General features: G+C 38.1%; 1 protein-coding gene across 2 annotated transcripts in view; it reads right to left on the bottom strand.

The window, feature by feature from the left end:
* The window catches only part of DNAJC10 (DnaJ heat shock protein family (Hsp40) member C10), a 52674-nt gene extending 35331 nt beyond the window's left edge, over positions 1-17343 (bottom strand). Inside the window, exons 1-4 of one of the 2 annotated variants that reach the window (XM_045480425.1) lie at positions 16109-17343; positions 15023-15371; positions 13413-13578; positions 11768-11818 (exon numbers count right to left, since the gene is read on the bottom strand). In XM_045480425.1, coding sequence (XP_045336381.1) covers positions 11768-11818; positions 13413-13578; positions 15023-15226 — 421 coding nt within the window. In that variant the 5' untranslated portion in view covers positions 15227-15371; positions 16109-17343. The remainder of the gene's footprint in view (positions 1-11767; positions 11819-13412; positions 13579-15022; positions 15372-16108) is intronic. The other variant, XM_045480424.1, reaches the window with a different exon arrangement.
* Between the last annotated feature and the right edge of the window lie 290 nt (positions 17344-17633).

The raw sequence follows: 17633 nt of genomic DNA, 5'->3' as shown, positions 1-17633 counted from the left end.
CAAAAAATAACAAATGTTGGTAAGGACATGGGGAAAAGGAACACTGGTGGACTGTTGATGAGAATGTAAATTGGTGCAGAGAGGATCCTCAAAAAATTAAAAACAGAAGTACCATATGATCTGATAATTTCACTACTGGGTATTTACCTAAAGAAAACAAACACACTTATTTGAAAGATAACATGCATCTTTTTGGTTATTGCAGCATTATTTGTAACAGCCAAGATGTGGAAGCAGCCCAAGTATCCATTGACAAATTAATGGATTTAAAAATGTGGTGTACATGGGGGCGCCTGAGTGGCTCAGTCAAGCATCCTACCTCGGCTCAGGTCGTGATCTTGCAGTCCGTGAGTTCAAGACCCGCACTGGGCTCTGTGCTGATGGCTCAGAGCCTGGAGCCTGCTTTGGATTCTGTGTCTCCCTCTCTCTCCGCCCCTCCCCTGCTTACTTTTTCTCTCTCTCAAAAATAAACATTAAAAAGGAGATCCTGCCATTTATGACAATATGGATGAACCTAGAGGGTATTACGCTAACTGTAATAAATCAGAAAAACAAACACCATAGGATTTCGCTTTTATGTGAAATCTAAAAAACAAAACAAATGAATAAACAAACAGCAGAATCAGACATATAAGTACAAACAGACGGTTTCCAGTGGGAAGGAAGGTGTGAGCAAAGGGCAAAACGGGTGAAGGGAAGTGGGAGATACAGGCTCCCAGTTATGGAATAAGTCACAGGAATAAAAGATAGTTGTAGAGAATATAGTCAACAGTGTTGTAATAGAGTTACACAGTGACAGATGGTAGCTACACTTGTGGTGAGCAGCATCATACAGAGTTGTTGAATCACTTTGTTGTATACCTGAAACTAATGTAACACTCTGTGTCAACTATACTCAAAAAAATAAACAAAAACTTTTTTAACCCTGTAAGGATGCACTCTAACATTCAAGGTAAAAAGGCAAAGACAATTTGCTTTTGGTATAAGTGTTTCTGTATAATTCCATTATCAAAATCAGTTATTAGTAATTTTAAGTTTCATAAATTATGTAATTATAGTAAGATACCAAAATAAACATACCATTTTATTTATTATTATTTTACTATTTATTTTTGAGAGAGACACAGAATGTGAGTGCAGGAGGGGCAGAGAGAGAGGGAGACACAGAATCCAAAGCAGGCTCCAGGCTCTGAGTTGTCAGCAGAGCCCCATGCAGGGCTTGAACTCAGAGACCGCAAGGTTATGACCTGAGCCAAAGTCAGATGCCTAAGTGACTGAGCCACCCAGGCGCCCCTCAAACATACTATTTTAAATATGCATAACTAATTTAGGTTAGATAGAAACGCGCAAGATTCAATGTTTAGCTTCAATTTTAAGACACATGGATCTATGGAAAAAAAAGTTAATCTGTATATTACAGGTAAAGTGTGTAATTTAGGATAAGTTGTTCCATGGCAATGTTTAGAAAGTATGACCAACAGACCACTCTAAGTGGTTGAAATAATTGCCACCCTGACTTAGGCCCCCAACTGGTAATAATTTAGGTGAAATTTAAATAAACTTAGTGCAAACTTTAACAGAAATGGGATTATTTCATTAGCTATAAATAACTAATGAGGTGGGTATTTATATATGAAAAGATAAAGTAATGATTAGACAAAATAGGACTGTTATAAGTCTTCAATAAAAATATGACATATAACAAATCTGAATGGCATTTGACACAAAACCTTGTTCAGAGGGAAAAAAATGTCTACTTGGTACTTCGTTTTCATAGAGCACTTCTATCATGTTTGCTCGGTTCCCACTCTTGTTGACTAAGATTAAAAATATTCTTAATGCCATGTTATTAAAGCTCAATGGGATGTTTTTCCAAAAACCCAGCAACATAGAATAAAACAAGTATATTTTAAAATGTGACACAGCTAATAACTTTGTGGCCCAGAAAAATGTCAAAATAGGATGAGGTCACAAAGAGAAGAGATAAAAGAGATCTAAGAGTGAAAAGCATAAATTACAAAGAGAAAACTAAAGTATAGGGTATAGGTCAATAAGAAAACATTGATGAATAACTCTTAGGCTAATAGGTTTATTTCCCTTAAAAAAAAAAAAAAAAGAGTAGCACAAGCATGGGCTTTGATATGAATTTGAGCGCATGTCCTGTCTTGTACTGTGTCAGTCAGGAAAGGTTAAGCTACAGAAAACAGATGATTCCAATTATGTCATGGGCTGACAATAAAGGTTTATTCTACCATCTATCACAATCTTATACTAAGTTGGCTGCAACGCTCTTCCATATCATTTCACCGCTGACCCCTGGCAGGGAGAAGGCTCTATTTTGAACATTCTTATTTCTCACGACAGAGCAAAATGGTGAACACATGCTAGCTTTTAAAGCTTCTGCCCAGGGGGCACCTGGGTGGCTCAGTCAGTTAAGTGGCCGACTTCGGCTCGGGTCATGATCTCACGGTCTGTGAGTTCGAGCCCCGCGTCGGGCTCTGTGCTGACAGCTCAGAGCCTGGAGCCTGTTTCAGATTCTGTGTCTCCCTCTCTCTGACCCTCCCCCGTTCATGCTCTGTCTCTTTCTGTCTCAAAAATAAATGTTAAAAAAAAATTAAAACAAACAAACAAACAAAAAAAAACTTCCGGCCAGAAATGACATCCATTACGTCTGTTCACATTTCATCAGCCAAAGCAAGTCATATAGTCACGCCTGAGTTCTACAGAGTGGGATGTATAATTCTCCATCACAAAGGAGCACCTCAAGGATAAACAATCAACATAGATGATTAAAATAAAATATACCACAAATACCTATTAGCTGAACTTAAGCATATGTTTTCTTCCTGAAATGCAGTTTGTAATTTCTGAAAATAAAACTAGTAATATCGAGGACTGTTGTGAGGATTAAATATGATAAATATTAATTGCCTGGAATAGGAACTTTTGCTCACTCATTATAGCAGTATTTTAATATCATTCTCTTCTACTTATCTACAAAACATTCTAATATGACCACATATTAGTTGACAGGACTTTGTTGTAACAACTCAGAAAGAGGCAGCACAGGGCCTGCTGGCAGACAGCACTCTTTTGAAACAACAACAGCTCTATGACACTACACTTTAAAAAAAAACTTTGCCACAATTTTTGTCCCTCAGAATGAAGCCTTTTAGAGGATATTTAATTTTTCATTGATTCATTTTATTGACTGAGGAATAATTCACTCCCTGATATATTATGGAAAAAAGGTAGAAAATGTAGTATATTAGTTAAAGGAAGTTTGTGTAATTGTTTCCAATGCTAGAATTTCATCATTCTTTGTCCAAGGAAAAGGGTTCCAAAAAAAAAAAAAAAAAAGCCTACATCGATGAGAAGCAATCCAGTATAGCCCACATTCCTGAGATTCTTCAAAACCTAACTAAGGACCCAGTTATTGCACCTACTCTAGCAAACAAGGCCCAGAATATTCAGAAATTCACCCTTTATGGGCTGTGCTTTGCATCATTTCTAACACACTGAATGGAAAGTTTTGCTAGATGCCCTTATACCTTGTTACTAGGTATACATACGAGCGTAAGTATGTCTGGTTCATGATAAGAAGACCCTGAAAATAACACTAACTACTCTCCAAAGAAAAGTTTTCTGACAAACTCTAATTGAACAAAATCCTAGATTTCTCTTTATTAGGAAATGATGGGGATGTAAAAAAAGAAGAAAAAGGAAAAAAGAGGCAGAGGCGCCGTGAGCTCCTCTGTCATTTCTTGAAGCATTTCTCACAAAGGATGCCTATACTGTGTAGGCACTACTCAGAACGACTAGTGTTAAGTGCAAGATGTCCTCTGCTCCTGCAGATACTGTCTAGAACCTGCTTATCATGACAGATATCATATTCTTCTGTGACATATAAAAAGATAATATGCACCATGTTCAAGGGGAAGAAGAACATTTTTAAAGCTTTCAAAGTGAGTTTATTAAACGCATTTTCTCTTCTGTACTATAGTTAAGCATTCTGGAGTTCACTCCTGATAAAAGTGAACTATGTAATTTGGACTGACTCTCCCAATACAACTGCAAAATTAGACAAAATATAAAAGATTTCTGTTGAAAGCATCAGAGAATTACCAATGTAGTAAAGAATTAGGGGGCCAAAGTATGGGAGGAGGTGGAAATCACAGAGCCAATGTTAGAAAAGGTAGTTGATAGGAAGATACTGAGCAGAGTTTTCAATACATTCAGGAGGCTAGAGGGACAAAAATGGGAGTGGACACATAGAAGAAAGGGTCCTGTGAATAAAGATGAACTGGAAAGTGACCAGTCTTCTCAAAGTCCAAAAAGCTCAGCTTTTCAATCGCAGTCCCTGCTTGGATAAAGCTGATCTGAGATTGTTAGTGACCTCACCCTAGAAGATAGCGTAACTCCTCTCAAGAGAGAGAACATACATAACTTTAAAATATCTTTGTAGGGGCGCCTAGGTGGCGCAGTCGGTTAAGCGTCAGACTTCAGCCAGGTCACGATCTCGCGGTCCGTGAGTTCGAGCCCCGGGTCGGGCTCTGGGCTGATGGCTCAGAGCCTGGAGCCTGTTTCCGATTCTGTGTCTCCCTCTCTCTCTGCCCCTCCCCCGTTCATGCTCTGTCTCTCTCTGTCCCAAAAAATAAATAAACGTTGAAAAAAAAAAAAAATCTTTGTAATTATACGTGTGATTGGTTATACAAAAGACAAGCCTGAGTAACCCAAACGAATAGAAATAACTGGTAATAGAAAGAGACCCACAACCAAGAAGGCTAATGTGATATTTATACAAGTACAAATTGATACTACTCTCTTGCCACCTCACCTCAGCTTCTTCAACTAAAACTTCACTCAGGACCAGCTAGTCTCACCCCAGTAACACACAAAGTAGTATCAGACATGAGATGCAATGGCAACAACTACACACTGAACATATCAGTATTATTTATTGCTTTTGAAAACTTACCTCTAAGGTTTTGTGGCTGTATTTTTAACTACTCCTTGGGGTTCTATATGAAATATTAGCAGTTCTTAACTGTTCCATAGTGACAAAAAAAGTTTGAACCCATATACAGTGTACATCAGGGAAGTCTCCCCTTCCTGGGTGGGCTCGTTAGCTTGCAAGTTCTGTTCAGTGCCTCCAACTATATCTCCAAATCCAGTTTTCTGCCCCATTGGTCCACAAAACACTCACTGGCAGACTAACAAACGAGCGATAATAATAACCATACAGGAAGGCTATAGGTTCCTACAACTACATGCAGCTCATACTATCAGTTCTGTCTACCAACAATCTAAAATAATCAAAGTTTCTTCAATCTCCTTTGGATGGAAGGTACGTTTTCTATTCATTCCACTCAGAACTTGTTCAAGCGTTCATGTGTTGAGTCTATGGACAAAGTGATGGACTAGATAGCTCTGTGTAGGCTGGAGCTTACCGACAGGATGTAAAAAATAAGAATAAAATTCTTGGTCAGAAGAAACTGTTCAAAATCAAGTAACTATAATATATATTTTTATAATGATGTATGTGAGAAACATACATATACATTTATTGCAGCTAGGTGCTATTTTTCATTTCTAAATTAGAGATTATAATAGAGCAAAACAATTGAAATTTGAAATAAAATATACTGATCAAAATAGAAAAGAGTAAACCTATTTCATTATACTTGTACAAACTTTGAAAAGTGTAAGACTAATCCAGTATTTAAAATCTTCTAAAATGCAATGGAAAACTGCAATAGAACTTTATTTTTATATCCATTTTCACATAAATCAAAGTCAAAAGAAATCTGCTTCCAAAATAACCACAAAGTTACCCCTAACTCTGCAATCCAAAAGCTCCCAAACTGGAAGTTTGCAAGTTCGCAGCAAGCTCCCCGGGCTTCCAAACCTGTCCTGACCTGATCTGGGGCTATGTATTACTTTTACTTTTTTTTTTTTTAGTATACATATTTATGCATTTCTTGGCAGAAATTACAATGTTTTAGGAATGCCTAGGTGGCTGAGTCGGTTTATCTCGGCTCAGGTCATGATCTCATGTTTCTGATATGGAGCCCTGTGTCAGGCTCTGTGCTGACAGCAAGTGGCCTGCTTGAGATTCTCTCTCTCCCTCTCTCTCTCTCTCTGCTCCTTCTCTGCATGCGCATGTCTCTCTCTCTCTCTCTCTCTCAAATACATTAAAACACTGTCTTAAAAAAGTATACTGCCCCACATTCTGCAAAGAACATTATTTGATATATGGTGTATTCTGTGAAAATTATTATTTAAAAAAATTAAAAATCTGCTTTAACATGTATTCATTTCTGAGACAGAGTGCGAGTAGGGGACAGGCAGAGAGACAGGGAGACACAGGATCTGAGGCAGGCTCAGCTGTCAGCTCAGAATCCACAAACCGCGAGATCATGACCTGAACCGAAGTGGGACGCTTAACTGACTAAGCCACCCAGGTGCCCCTATACTGTGAAAATTATTAAAGGGTAACTTCATTAGAGTCAGAGACTAGAATGAGGAGCCATACCTCTCAGCATCAATTACAGGAAGAATTGTCAATTACAGACCCCAAAAGAATCATCAACAGAAAAGAAACATCAATTATATGCCTCAACAAGAAAAGATATATTTGAATTTCCTATAAGAAATTGACTATTTCTACATATCAGCCCGCGAGAAACTGTCATTACCCTGAACTCTTGCTTTCCTCCAATGGATTTTCATTCAGAACCCCTCCCAACTTCCTCCTTCTCCATAAAATAACGTTCTTCTCCTTTGTTTATTGGACCTTGCCTACAATCTTGCCCTAGCTTGCATATCCCAAAATGCAGTTCTCTGCTATTCCTCAATAAACCCATTCTTTTGCTAGTAAAACAACTATTTTAATGTTACATTAATATTACTTGCTGATCAGCCATGGAATCCAGACAGGACCCCCAACAACCAGGAGACTGGCGAGCAAACAAATGCAGGTATCCACAGAGCCAACTGAGCATACTGCTTCCTTACAAACCTGGAGTTTGAGGTTAACTTTTTTCCTGGATTTCAAGTTCTATTCTCTGTGTTCTAAGCTCTCCAAGCTTTATTCAGGATTTGTTTCAAGGCTTTGTCCTTAAGAGTACTTGTTTGGCCTTTGGTCCAACTCCTTTTTAGAACCAGACCGCTCCTGTTGGAACTGTGTCGACCTTTGGCTCAACTCCTTTTTGTGACACACCATTTCTATAGAAACTGTTTTTGTTGGGAAAGTGCTAGCCTTCGGTCACCTCTTTTCTGGAACTGGACTGTTCCTGTTGGAACTGTGCTGGTCTTCAGTCTGATTCCTTATGGAATCAGCCTGTGTCTATTGGAATTTTTCTTTTTGCCTTAGAAAAAAAACCTCTAAGAAATGGGATCCCAGTCATCAAAATGTTTTTCTAGAGCACCTCCACTTCTAGGACCCCAGCTGGTTTTATGTTTAAAACTATGGTCCTTCCTCATGCCTATTTCTAACTAAATGGACCCACTTAACTAAACATAATTTAGAACTTCAATGGCCATTACAGTGAACTTTTGATTTCCTTAAACCAACTTTTCTCAAAACTAAATTGGATAGACGTGGCTCTACAACTGTCGAAACTGAATGAGATGTCTACATGGATTGGCATTTGGAAGCATCCAAACGTTATCAGGAACCTAAAATTGCCTCTATAAAATATAATTTCTACACTAACTGAGGCAAACAACTAAAAAAAGACAAAAGGGTTCCAAGGCCTCCCTTCCCCAACCCATCTGGTCTCAAGACTCCCGGCAGCCCCCCTCCTGCTCAGGCCCAACTCCACTGCCATCATCCTCCCTCATGCCTCACCTCTTCTATACCCTTGGTTTCCTCATTCAAATTCTCTCACTGAACTTCTCTTCCTCAGAATCTCTCCCAGCTCTCTCCTCTCCTAAACCTTTTAAAACCTGCCCCATTAGAGACTTCTGAGGATCCAAATAACCCCCAAATTTCTTCTGTTCCCTGGACTAAGGCTGAATTCACAAGCCATAGTTAAAGAGTTTCCTAAAGTGACTGAGGACCCCCATAGATTTGCTGAAGATTTTAGCAGTTATTCAAACTTACCAACCTGGTTTCTCAGATATATATCAGTTAGTCTACATGCTTGTAGATGAACTGGGCCAGGCCAAGGAGTGGAGAAACTAGCCCAGTGGAAACATCCTGAAAGGGATTCAATCACACAAACAGATCCCTAACTTTTGGCAAGACATTAGAACACTTGGCTGGAAGCCTCCACGGAGAAATTACAGTGGCCTTTCCTAGGCCTGTTGATTGGAACTAAATTTAGGCTTGCACAAAAGCCTGATGAATCTATTCATGACTATTACAATCATTCAAACTGTCTTTAAAGAAAATTCTGATCTTGCTGTAGATGTTGAATCCACACAGGTAGCATTTATGTTTATTAGCAGGCTGAACTGGGGTCTTTCTCTTTCAATTAAAAGAACCAAGATGAATGTGAAACCATGTCCACTCTAGATTTAATTTGGCAAACCAGCCTGCTTGCCCCCTAGACGAATTACCTGAAAGACCGCTAAAATTCTTAATTTTCAACTCCAGCAAATGAAAGCCTCTAAGCAAAACCAAAAATCTCCTACTTTCTATTACTGCAAAGAGCCAGGACATTGGAAAAAAGATCGTTACCCTCTTAAATGCTTCAGACATCTTCAGCCCTCTAGCCAGCCTTTCCAATGTCCTCCTAATTCCCAATGATGGGACTCCAAGGAACTACAAGTGGTCTCCCCAATCTTCCCACTTAATCAGGTTGGGGAAATGACTCTCCAGATTGGGAATGCATTTCTCTCTGTCCTTGACACCAGAGCTACAGTCTGGAAGCTCCATCTCACTGCTATGAAATAGACCTGCTTCAGCATACTAAAACAGTTCAAACAGTGGGGGTCTTGAATCAACCTCTGCAGGTTCCTATCTATCATCCTATCCCCTTTTGTCTAGGCCCTTTAAGGAGTACACACTTTTTTCTCCTTAGTTCTGTCACCCCATTCAGTTATCAGGCTGAGATTTCTTAGAAAATATTATGCCAGAATTCCTTTCTCCCAAAAGGGGGAAATAATTTTACAATTTGACATGGGTAATTAAAATACCCAACCAGGTAAGTTAAACGACCCTTCAACATCTTTTATTAGATCTGATGGTACCACAGCGGAGCCTGGGGACAATGATCATTTGTTCCTATGGGATCGGCTACCATCCTCTTTATGTGCAAGATCTTCCACTGATACTGGCAGAATCTACAGTGCATCTCCCATCAAGATTCAAACAGACCCCTCAACCCCCTCCCCAGAATTAACGAATACCTTAAAGAAGTCCTTCAAGGCATCCAGCCCACACAGAAGATTACAAGGCTCAGGGTCTCATTATTCCCTGCACTAGTGCCCATGACATCCTTATTTTACCTATGAGAAAACTAAATGGCCAAGACAGGAGGTTTGTTCAGGACCTTCAAGCAATAAATAACATTTTTATCACTTGGCACCCTGTTGTTCCTAACCCCCATAGGCTACAGATATCTACTCCCACACAAGCAAATGTTTCACTACTATCTATATAGTACACTTTCACTATTCCAGTTGGTAAGGCTAGCCAATTTATTTTTGTTTGTATTCTGGAAGAAAAGAAATATACCTGAACAATAATGCTCTAAGGTGTCACAGAGAGTCCTTCTCATTTTTTCCAAACCTTAAAAGCTGATTTGGATGACATAGTTTTCTCAGGTTCTACTTTGTTACATTTGCTTCTCTGCTGCCCTTCTCAAACCTCTTCACAGGAAGACAATACCTACCCCTTAAAACTTTTGGACATGGACATAAAGTCTCCAAAGAAAAAATGCAGTTTGCTCAAACTCAGGTTCTACACTTAGGGTGTAGACAAACAAAACCAGGGAACAAAACCTGATTTCAGAATAAGGGCTACATTTGGATTCTGGGAGGCTTCATTGCATCCTGACTTCCCTCAAATCTAAAACTAATATTTAATTACAACGTTTTCTTGGACTGACTAGCCAATGTTGAAACTGGATTCCAAACTTCTCTCTTATAGCTCAACCTCTATATGCTTTACCAAAAAAAAGAAAAAAAAAAAAAAAAAAAAAGACAAACCTGACTCTATTATTTGGAAACACCAAGCACAGCTTTTAGGACTTAAAAAAAACAAAACAAAACCTGATGAAGTCCCTCGCTTTTGGACACCCAACTTCCCTTTTTTCTCTTTGTATGTGAGAGAGAAGGGAAGACTGCCTGCATTTCCCAAACCTCTGCAAAAAGGGGGAAATCTCTTCTTCTGATTATGGCCTTTCAGAAACACCCTCATCATGATTCTGTGATCACATTAATTCTTTAGCTGCTTTTTCTGAAGGATTAGAAGCTTTGGAATCCACAAGTCTTTCTTTCATTTGATTTATTATCTGACTCTAAAACTCTTATCTAAATTCATGGCCTCTCAATTTGCAACCTTACAGGCTGTATTATTAGGTAACATTTGTTTCCAAACAGTTCTTTTGAGATAACAATACTGTTTTAATACATCTTTGAAGTTTTGCTATTTTTTTTTTTGAGGTTCTGTTATTTTTTGCAAGAAGTTCATTAGCTATTACTTCATGTTTATACTTGCACAGTATCCTCCCAAATACACTTGGTTAATTCAGTGTGCTTTTGCAGTATTCACCGTTTTGCTTTCATGGCCACTTTAAGTGGGAACTTCCAGAGGGCATCCATAACTGTGCAGGGAGAACTTTTCTCCCTGAAGTTGGAGTAAATGCCAATAAATATTTTCAGTTAGTTACTTTCAGATCTCGGGTCTTGGTTTAGAACCAAGAATTTTGTTACTTCTTGTTTTGCATATATCTTAAGTTTTGTATTTTGTTGTCTGCCAATCTTTTGTAACAATCATGTACCCAATAAAGAAATGATCTCCAATGTTTACGATCTTTATAAATATGAACTATACATGAGAAGTGCATGAGAGTTCTCTTTCCTCGCCTTCCTCATTAATGAAATGAGGCCATAAGTAGTTTCTAACTGCTATGTACCTTCCTGAAAGATCCTTCTTGGCATTGAGGAACAAAACCATTAAATATGAAATAACTGCCTCTTGATTAGGTATACTTTCAGAAAAAGATCTTGATCAAAAGGGGGAAATGTAAAAATTAATTCAGGAAAACCTCACTAAAGTGGACTGGGAAAGTGAAAAGGTGGAAATCACATGACTCAATGTCAATTACAGGAAAAACTATCAACTGCAGACCCTAATAGAAGAATTATCAAAGGAAAAAATGATCAATTATAGGTCAGAACAGGAAAAGATGTGCACTGAATTTTTATAAGAAATTGACTACCCCTGCAAATCAGCTAATGAGAAACTGTCGTCACTTTGAATTCCTGCTTTTCTAATGGACTTTCATTCAAAACAACCCCTCTGAACTTCCTCCTCCTCCTCCATAAAAGAACATTACTTTTATTTGCTAGACTGGCCTTTGGTTTTGCCATAGCTTGTGTGTCCTGAATTATAATTTTCTGCTATTCCTGAATAAACCTATTTTTGCTAGTAAAACTATTATATTTAAAAAGTTAACAATACCATATTCAAACACATTCAAACAATACCACAATCAAAAAATTTTCTAAATTTCAAATATATCTGTCCTCAAGAGTTTTAGGTAAGAGACTGGTCTTGGACCAGTTTTAGAAAATCATATGCCCACAAACTTACCAAACTCTCTTCTATCCAATGTTATGATTTCAGGATCATCATCATAAATACCTAATTTAAAAGTAAACATTATAAAATTAACAGTTTATCATAAAAATAAATTACCACATAAAAACAGATTACTTAGGTCTTGTTTTAAACACCAAAAATCAGATTACTATACTAAATGTCAAAGTTGAAGAAAGTGCAATAAACAGAAAGACCAAGAGTAAATAATACCACTGGTAATGCATCTAAAGAATGATAAAAAAACAAAAAATTAGTTTCCCGATATGGACTGTTGCAGCTATGTTTGGGGGTTCCCAATACCCATAATTTCATCTCCACAGAAAATTTCAATTATTTTTAATTTTTTATTTTGCAATAATTATAGACTACCAGGAAGTAGTAAAAATAGCACAGACTTCCATGTTCCCTTCACTCAGCTTCCCCTAATGATGACTTATGTAGTTTTAACAAAATCTAGGAAATTGACACTGATACCTTATTATTAACTAGAGACGTCACTTCCTTTTCTGATTATGTTTTTTTTTAAATAAATAGTATCACTAAAGTATTTCCTACTGTTAAAAGTCTTATTAGAATGTTTATAGAGACAAAGACCAACTTAGTTACTATAAATTTTACTTACCATAATTAAAACCAGTGTGAGAAAATTTGTTTCTATATTAGATACCAAAATAATACTAGTGATGGATATAAACCAGGTGTCAGTAAACTTATTCTGCAGAGGCCAGTTAAACAGGCCTTGTGGGACACATGGTTTCTGTCACAACTATTCAATTTTGCCCCTGAAGTGAAAGAAGCCACAAATAATATGCAAATAAATGAGCATAATTTTATTCTCCTAATTATCATATTCTCATAATTCTATGATTAATTAAAACCTTACAAAAACAGGTGGCTGGCCAGATTTTAGCCCATGAAATGTAGACTACTGATATCAGATATATACTATTGAGCTGCAGTGATATATTAGAAACTATTATTTTGAAGAAAAAAAAAGGCAGTCTTGAGAAACAAATACTCCAGATATGAATTTAAAATATTTTATGTAGTCTAATATAAAAGCATACCTCAGTTCTTAGTGTGCATTTGAGGCTAATCAATAACGAAGAGAAATACCGGGTAAGCAAATGCTCCCTCTAGCCTTGCTGGATACCTGTGTTTACTTTACCTGCCCTTGATTTCTTTAACTTGCTTCCTCCCTCCACACTTCCCTCATTTCTTATTCCTGTCAACACGTCAATCCTATTATTAATAAGGATTCCACAAGAGAAGGATGGCATTTCTACTGAACTGACCACTATTAAACTTAAAGGAAACTTTAGATTTTCTTGGAAAATATGATGCTTTAAAAATACCAAAAGGCTTTAGGATTTAACATCTACTGCAAATATTCTTTAATTAAACTACAATCCTTATTTTAAAAGTATCTAACAAGATCATAACCAAAATACCTTCACATCTGTGCAGACAATATCTACATACCACCTGACTTTCCTTTTGAACGCAGCTCCCATGTTACATTAAACAGTCAAGGTGACACATATTAACTGCCTATGTTAAGTGGTGAAACAAAATTAATTTTCTAAATTTACTCAAATAAAAAACAAAATTTCACAAGAGTATCATATCACCTTACCAAAATCATAACGATAATAATTCCAGCTTTCATATTGGCCACCTTCTTGATTATCTGCAAGTCCCTTTTCTCCGTATTTGTCATACTTTTTCCGCAGATCTTCATCTTTGAGTACTTCATATGCTCTATTTATTTTTAAAAAATCACTATGTGCGTTTGGGTTATTCTATTAAAATATTAGACATAATAGTTGTTTCAGATATGTGATCAAGTATCTCCAAAACCTCTATGAAGTTTTAATTTAACCTTGAAATTTCTGGGAGAACAGACATCAAAATAAGGAGGAAGAATACAGTATGAAATGGGTTATTGTGGATTGAAATTAGAAAGTATTTTGAAGAACTATAATCTTCCAAAAAAAAAAAAAAAAAGAATAAGAAAAGAACAGAGAAATGACAATTGAGGCCTCAAAAAGCTGAAAGATATGGCCCTACAGTGTAAGTCATTCCTTACATGAAATGCAATTGAGAAAAACTAATAAAACCTTGAAACCTTTAATTTTGTAAATGTTATTTTTTATCCCAAAACAATTACAAAGAAATTTGTAGGTAATTTTTCTATTTGAAGCAAAATCAACATATTAACCAAAAACAAACAAACAGAAATGTCCCCCAATCCATCAAATGATTAAATGAGACTAGTATCAGAGTAAAACTCAAAACTGGATTGGAAGTGTTCCTCATTCGTTACTCTTTCACAGAACTGGTTTTTGAAGAATGCTTCCATCTAAATAATAATTAGGTGTAAAAGGTCTACTATCTTTCATATGGAAACTTAAAAATCATATTTCTGAAATTTTAAAGGAAAATATGAAAAAATAAAAATTCTAAATATAATAGAAGGTAAATCTCCAGGGAAAGATAACCAACTAACAAGTTTTAGTGAAATATTGATTCTACTGCTGAACTTTTTGCAATCAAAATAAAATAACCCTCTTTTAGGCATTTTATATAGAAAACAGAAAATTATAAACCATACCTTTCAAATCCTTGAGGAGTTAAATCTCATTAAAATAATTAGATACATTATAAAAAATACCATAAGTATTAAAACTAAATTAGTTTTGAAAGATGACGTAATTGAATACATAATCAAATATTTATGCCTGGAATTACCTGGATTTGGCTGCTCTTAAGTTTTCATTTGTAATAATTTCTGACTCTGGTGTGGGATTTGTGCATGGAGAAAACAGTACAAGTTGAAGCATGTTATTATTAGTTATTACTGTCATTTTTAGCAAGAAACTTCCAAGTTCTAAGGGAATAATTTTCCTATTACAGTTATAAAATACTTGTTCTTAACTTACTTTACTAAGAAAACTACTTCAACTACCCCATAGACATTATCGTTGGTTTTGGAATTAACATTTGTAATGGAACTGGTACAACTCAGTTTTCAAATTAACAGGGAATTGCATTTTTGATATCAATATTCTTTCACACTGTTCTCAACCAGAATATTTTGCTGCTTCTGTTTTTTAGTACAGAAGCTAAATTGTGACTTTTGACATGTGATTGTTTTTAAGCATTCTGAGCACTTAAAATTTAACTATGTATCAAAACTTCACTGAAATACATTAATCAGATGTATTTAAAGAGAAAACTACCTACCGGGTTTTTATCAGGATGTAGCTTCAACGCCAATTTCTTAAAAGCTTGTCTTATTTCTCTACTGCTTGCAGTTTTGGATACTCCAAGTAAACTGTAAAAATCCTGATCTGTGCCCACTAGAACGGCCATATACACTATTAGAAAACACAGAATGACCCTTTTCAAGTCTCTGACGTAGTCATTTTTATTTAACCAGACTCCCATTCTTTTTCTTAAAAAAGTTCTGATTTAAATGAACATTAAGATACACGCTGGTTCCAACTGATAGAATATGCAGGTTTGAGAACTTCTGTTCACATTACTCCCAGGGCGAATCAAGCATCATGAAATTTCCTCCCAAAATGTCAATCTAAAGAGAGGAAACAAGGTAGTTAAAAATACATTGAAAACAAACAAACAAACAAACAAACAAAAACCCACCAATAACGCTGTTAAATAACATGGCCAGTAATACAAGCTCCATTTGATGGCAAATCAGGGTGAGTGCCCAGGCTCTATTCTTTGGGGGCCCCTTCACTGCTTCCATATCCAGGTAGCCAGATTTGTGAAACCACTCAACATAGGAGATAAGTGTAAAGGGTAGTGTGCGATAGTAGCTAGCTAGAACACTTTGAAAACAAATTCAATGATTTGCTCTGATCAGCACCAGAACACAAGTCTGGGAAAAAAACGTTTCCTTCCTTTTCTATCTAGCTTAATTAAGCACAGCTCTTTTGTAAAACCACTTCCTTTTTGGCCACTTCTTTACCACTGTAAGGCTACATCGTTTTCATTTTAATCAGATTTCACTTGTAGAAAATATCCTTTGGAAGGACTAGGGAGCCCTTTCAAAGAGTATTTTTCATACACTTCTTCCAACAAGGGCAGTGAATTTACATTGTTAGACAACATACTTAGTATGGCCGGTTTGTTCCGAATTTTCTCAAAAGGTCCTTACACTACATGTAAGTAGGGACTACTTTGTATAAATAGTCGAATAATAACTACAAGTTAACAGTAATTTTATCGCAAAGTTTACATCTAAGATAAATAAAAATGAAAAGGAAACAAAAAAGGAGAAGGAATCAGTTATTTTAACATGCTCACCTGTGTAGGGTCAATAATCTCCACTTCATCAGATCACAAAAGATACCAAAACACTTTGAAAAATCTAACCTTCTTAGCATTGTTTCTCCTTTCTTCATTTAATCCTAAATGTCTAAATCTTCTCCTTACCTGCGAACGGTCTTTGGCTCATTTCTAACTTGTTTCATGCAACCAAAACATAACTTTGTAAAGCATAGTGATGGAGAGTAACAAGTATCAGACTAAAAAACTAGAGGAAAATAGAGAACACATTCTCCAATACCACTATGGGACAAGTGGTGTTGCTAGCGGTCGTTCTCAGTCAGCGTGGGTGTGGTTGACTCGATCTCCGCCAAGCTTCGGGGACAGGTGGAAGCTGCAGGTAAAGGCAGTATGAAGGATTTCTGGCTGCCATCACCCCAGAATAGGATGCGGGGAGAGGGGAAAGTTGGGGAAGTCCCGTGAAAGAGACCAATAAGTGCTGCTGGTGTGTGAAGTCTCCGGCCGGGTTAGGGTGAAAAGAGACTGAGTGACTGAGGCTTAAGTGAGAGGAACTGTAGCGAGACGTGAGGAGACGAGGTCAGAAGGGTGATGATGTAGATAATCAGAAAAAGATGGGGAGCGAGAACACAAAACCCGTCGCAGGGGCAAAGAGGAAGGGAGGGGAGACTGAGGTGCACAGGCATTGCGCTCTCCCTTCCAGGAGGGCCCAGGCCGCCGCCGGCTCCTACAGAGCCCCGGGCCCCGGCCCATGCCCACCTCAGTGTAGCGGGGTCGCCTCCTGCAGCTACTCCCCCATCCTCAATTCCCGGCGGCGGACCCCACCCGGCCGAGCGCAAGCTGTGCGCGCGTGAACAAAGCGCGCACTCTCCGACCGCCGGGCCGCCGCGCTCGGGATGGGGGAGGACGAGCCGCACCGGCAGCAACGAGCGCTGCAGTTCCAGTCGGCTCCTCACGCCCCGGTCCCCACGGCGAACCGGGGCGGGGCCTGGCGCGGGGCACTGTGGGAAAGGCGGAGAGGACGCGCCTGGGAACACCCGCAGTAACTCGGCGGGCGCGACGGCAGCTGGGTGGGGAGGGCGGTTTAGCTTTAGGTTGACGTGGCCATCAGCGTTGAATCCGGCTCCGGCTCCGGGTCCAACCCGGAGCTGAAAAACCTGTTCAACCAAAGAAGCCCGCGCCCCCGCATTAAACCGGCTGGCGCACGCGGCAGGCCGGACGTAGGTTGAGGGAGCCCGCCCCTTCCTTCTCCCGTTGCTATGGTGACAGGGAAACCTGGGAGGCGGGTTTAGGCGTGCAATTTCCGTGTGGCCATATTCTTAAAGGGAAATTAGAGCTATAGAGCGTTTTTCTGGTTCGTGGGTGGGTGTGGCAGAGAGGGGAAATTTTGTGGATAAAGGGGAGCTTTATCTAGCGGGCTGAAGAGTCAGTAGGAAACTTGGGAGAAATAAAAATATTTGTGTGTATGTTAGAACAAACATTTGAGCATTCTACAGTATTGTCTGGTTTCCTAGTCATTCACGCTAGAAACAGGGGAGTTATCCAT

Source organism: Leopardus geoffroyi, chromosome C1 (genome assembly GCF_018350155.1).
Source record: "Leopardus geoffroyi isolate Oge1 chromosome C1, O.geoffroyi_Oge1_pat1.0, whole genome shotgun sequence".
In the NCBI taxonomy this organism is placed as follows: Eukaryota; Metazoa; Chordata; class Mammalia; order Carnivora; family Felidae; genus Leopardus; species Leopardus geoffroyi.
Note: the sequence above shows the minus strand (reverse complement) of the source record. Positions and strands in the feature narration are given on the sequence as shown.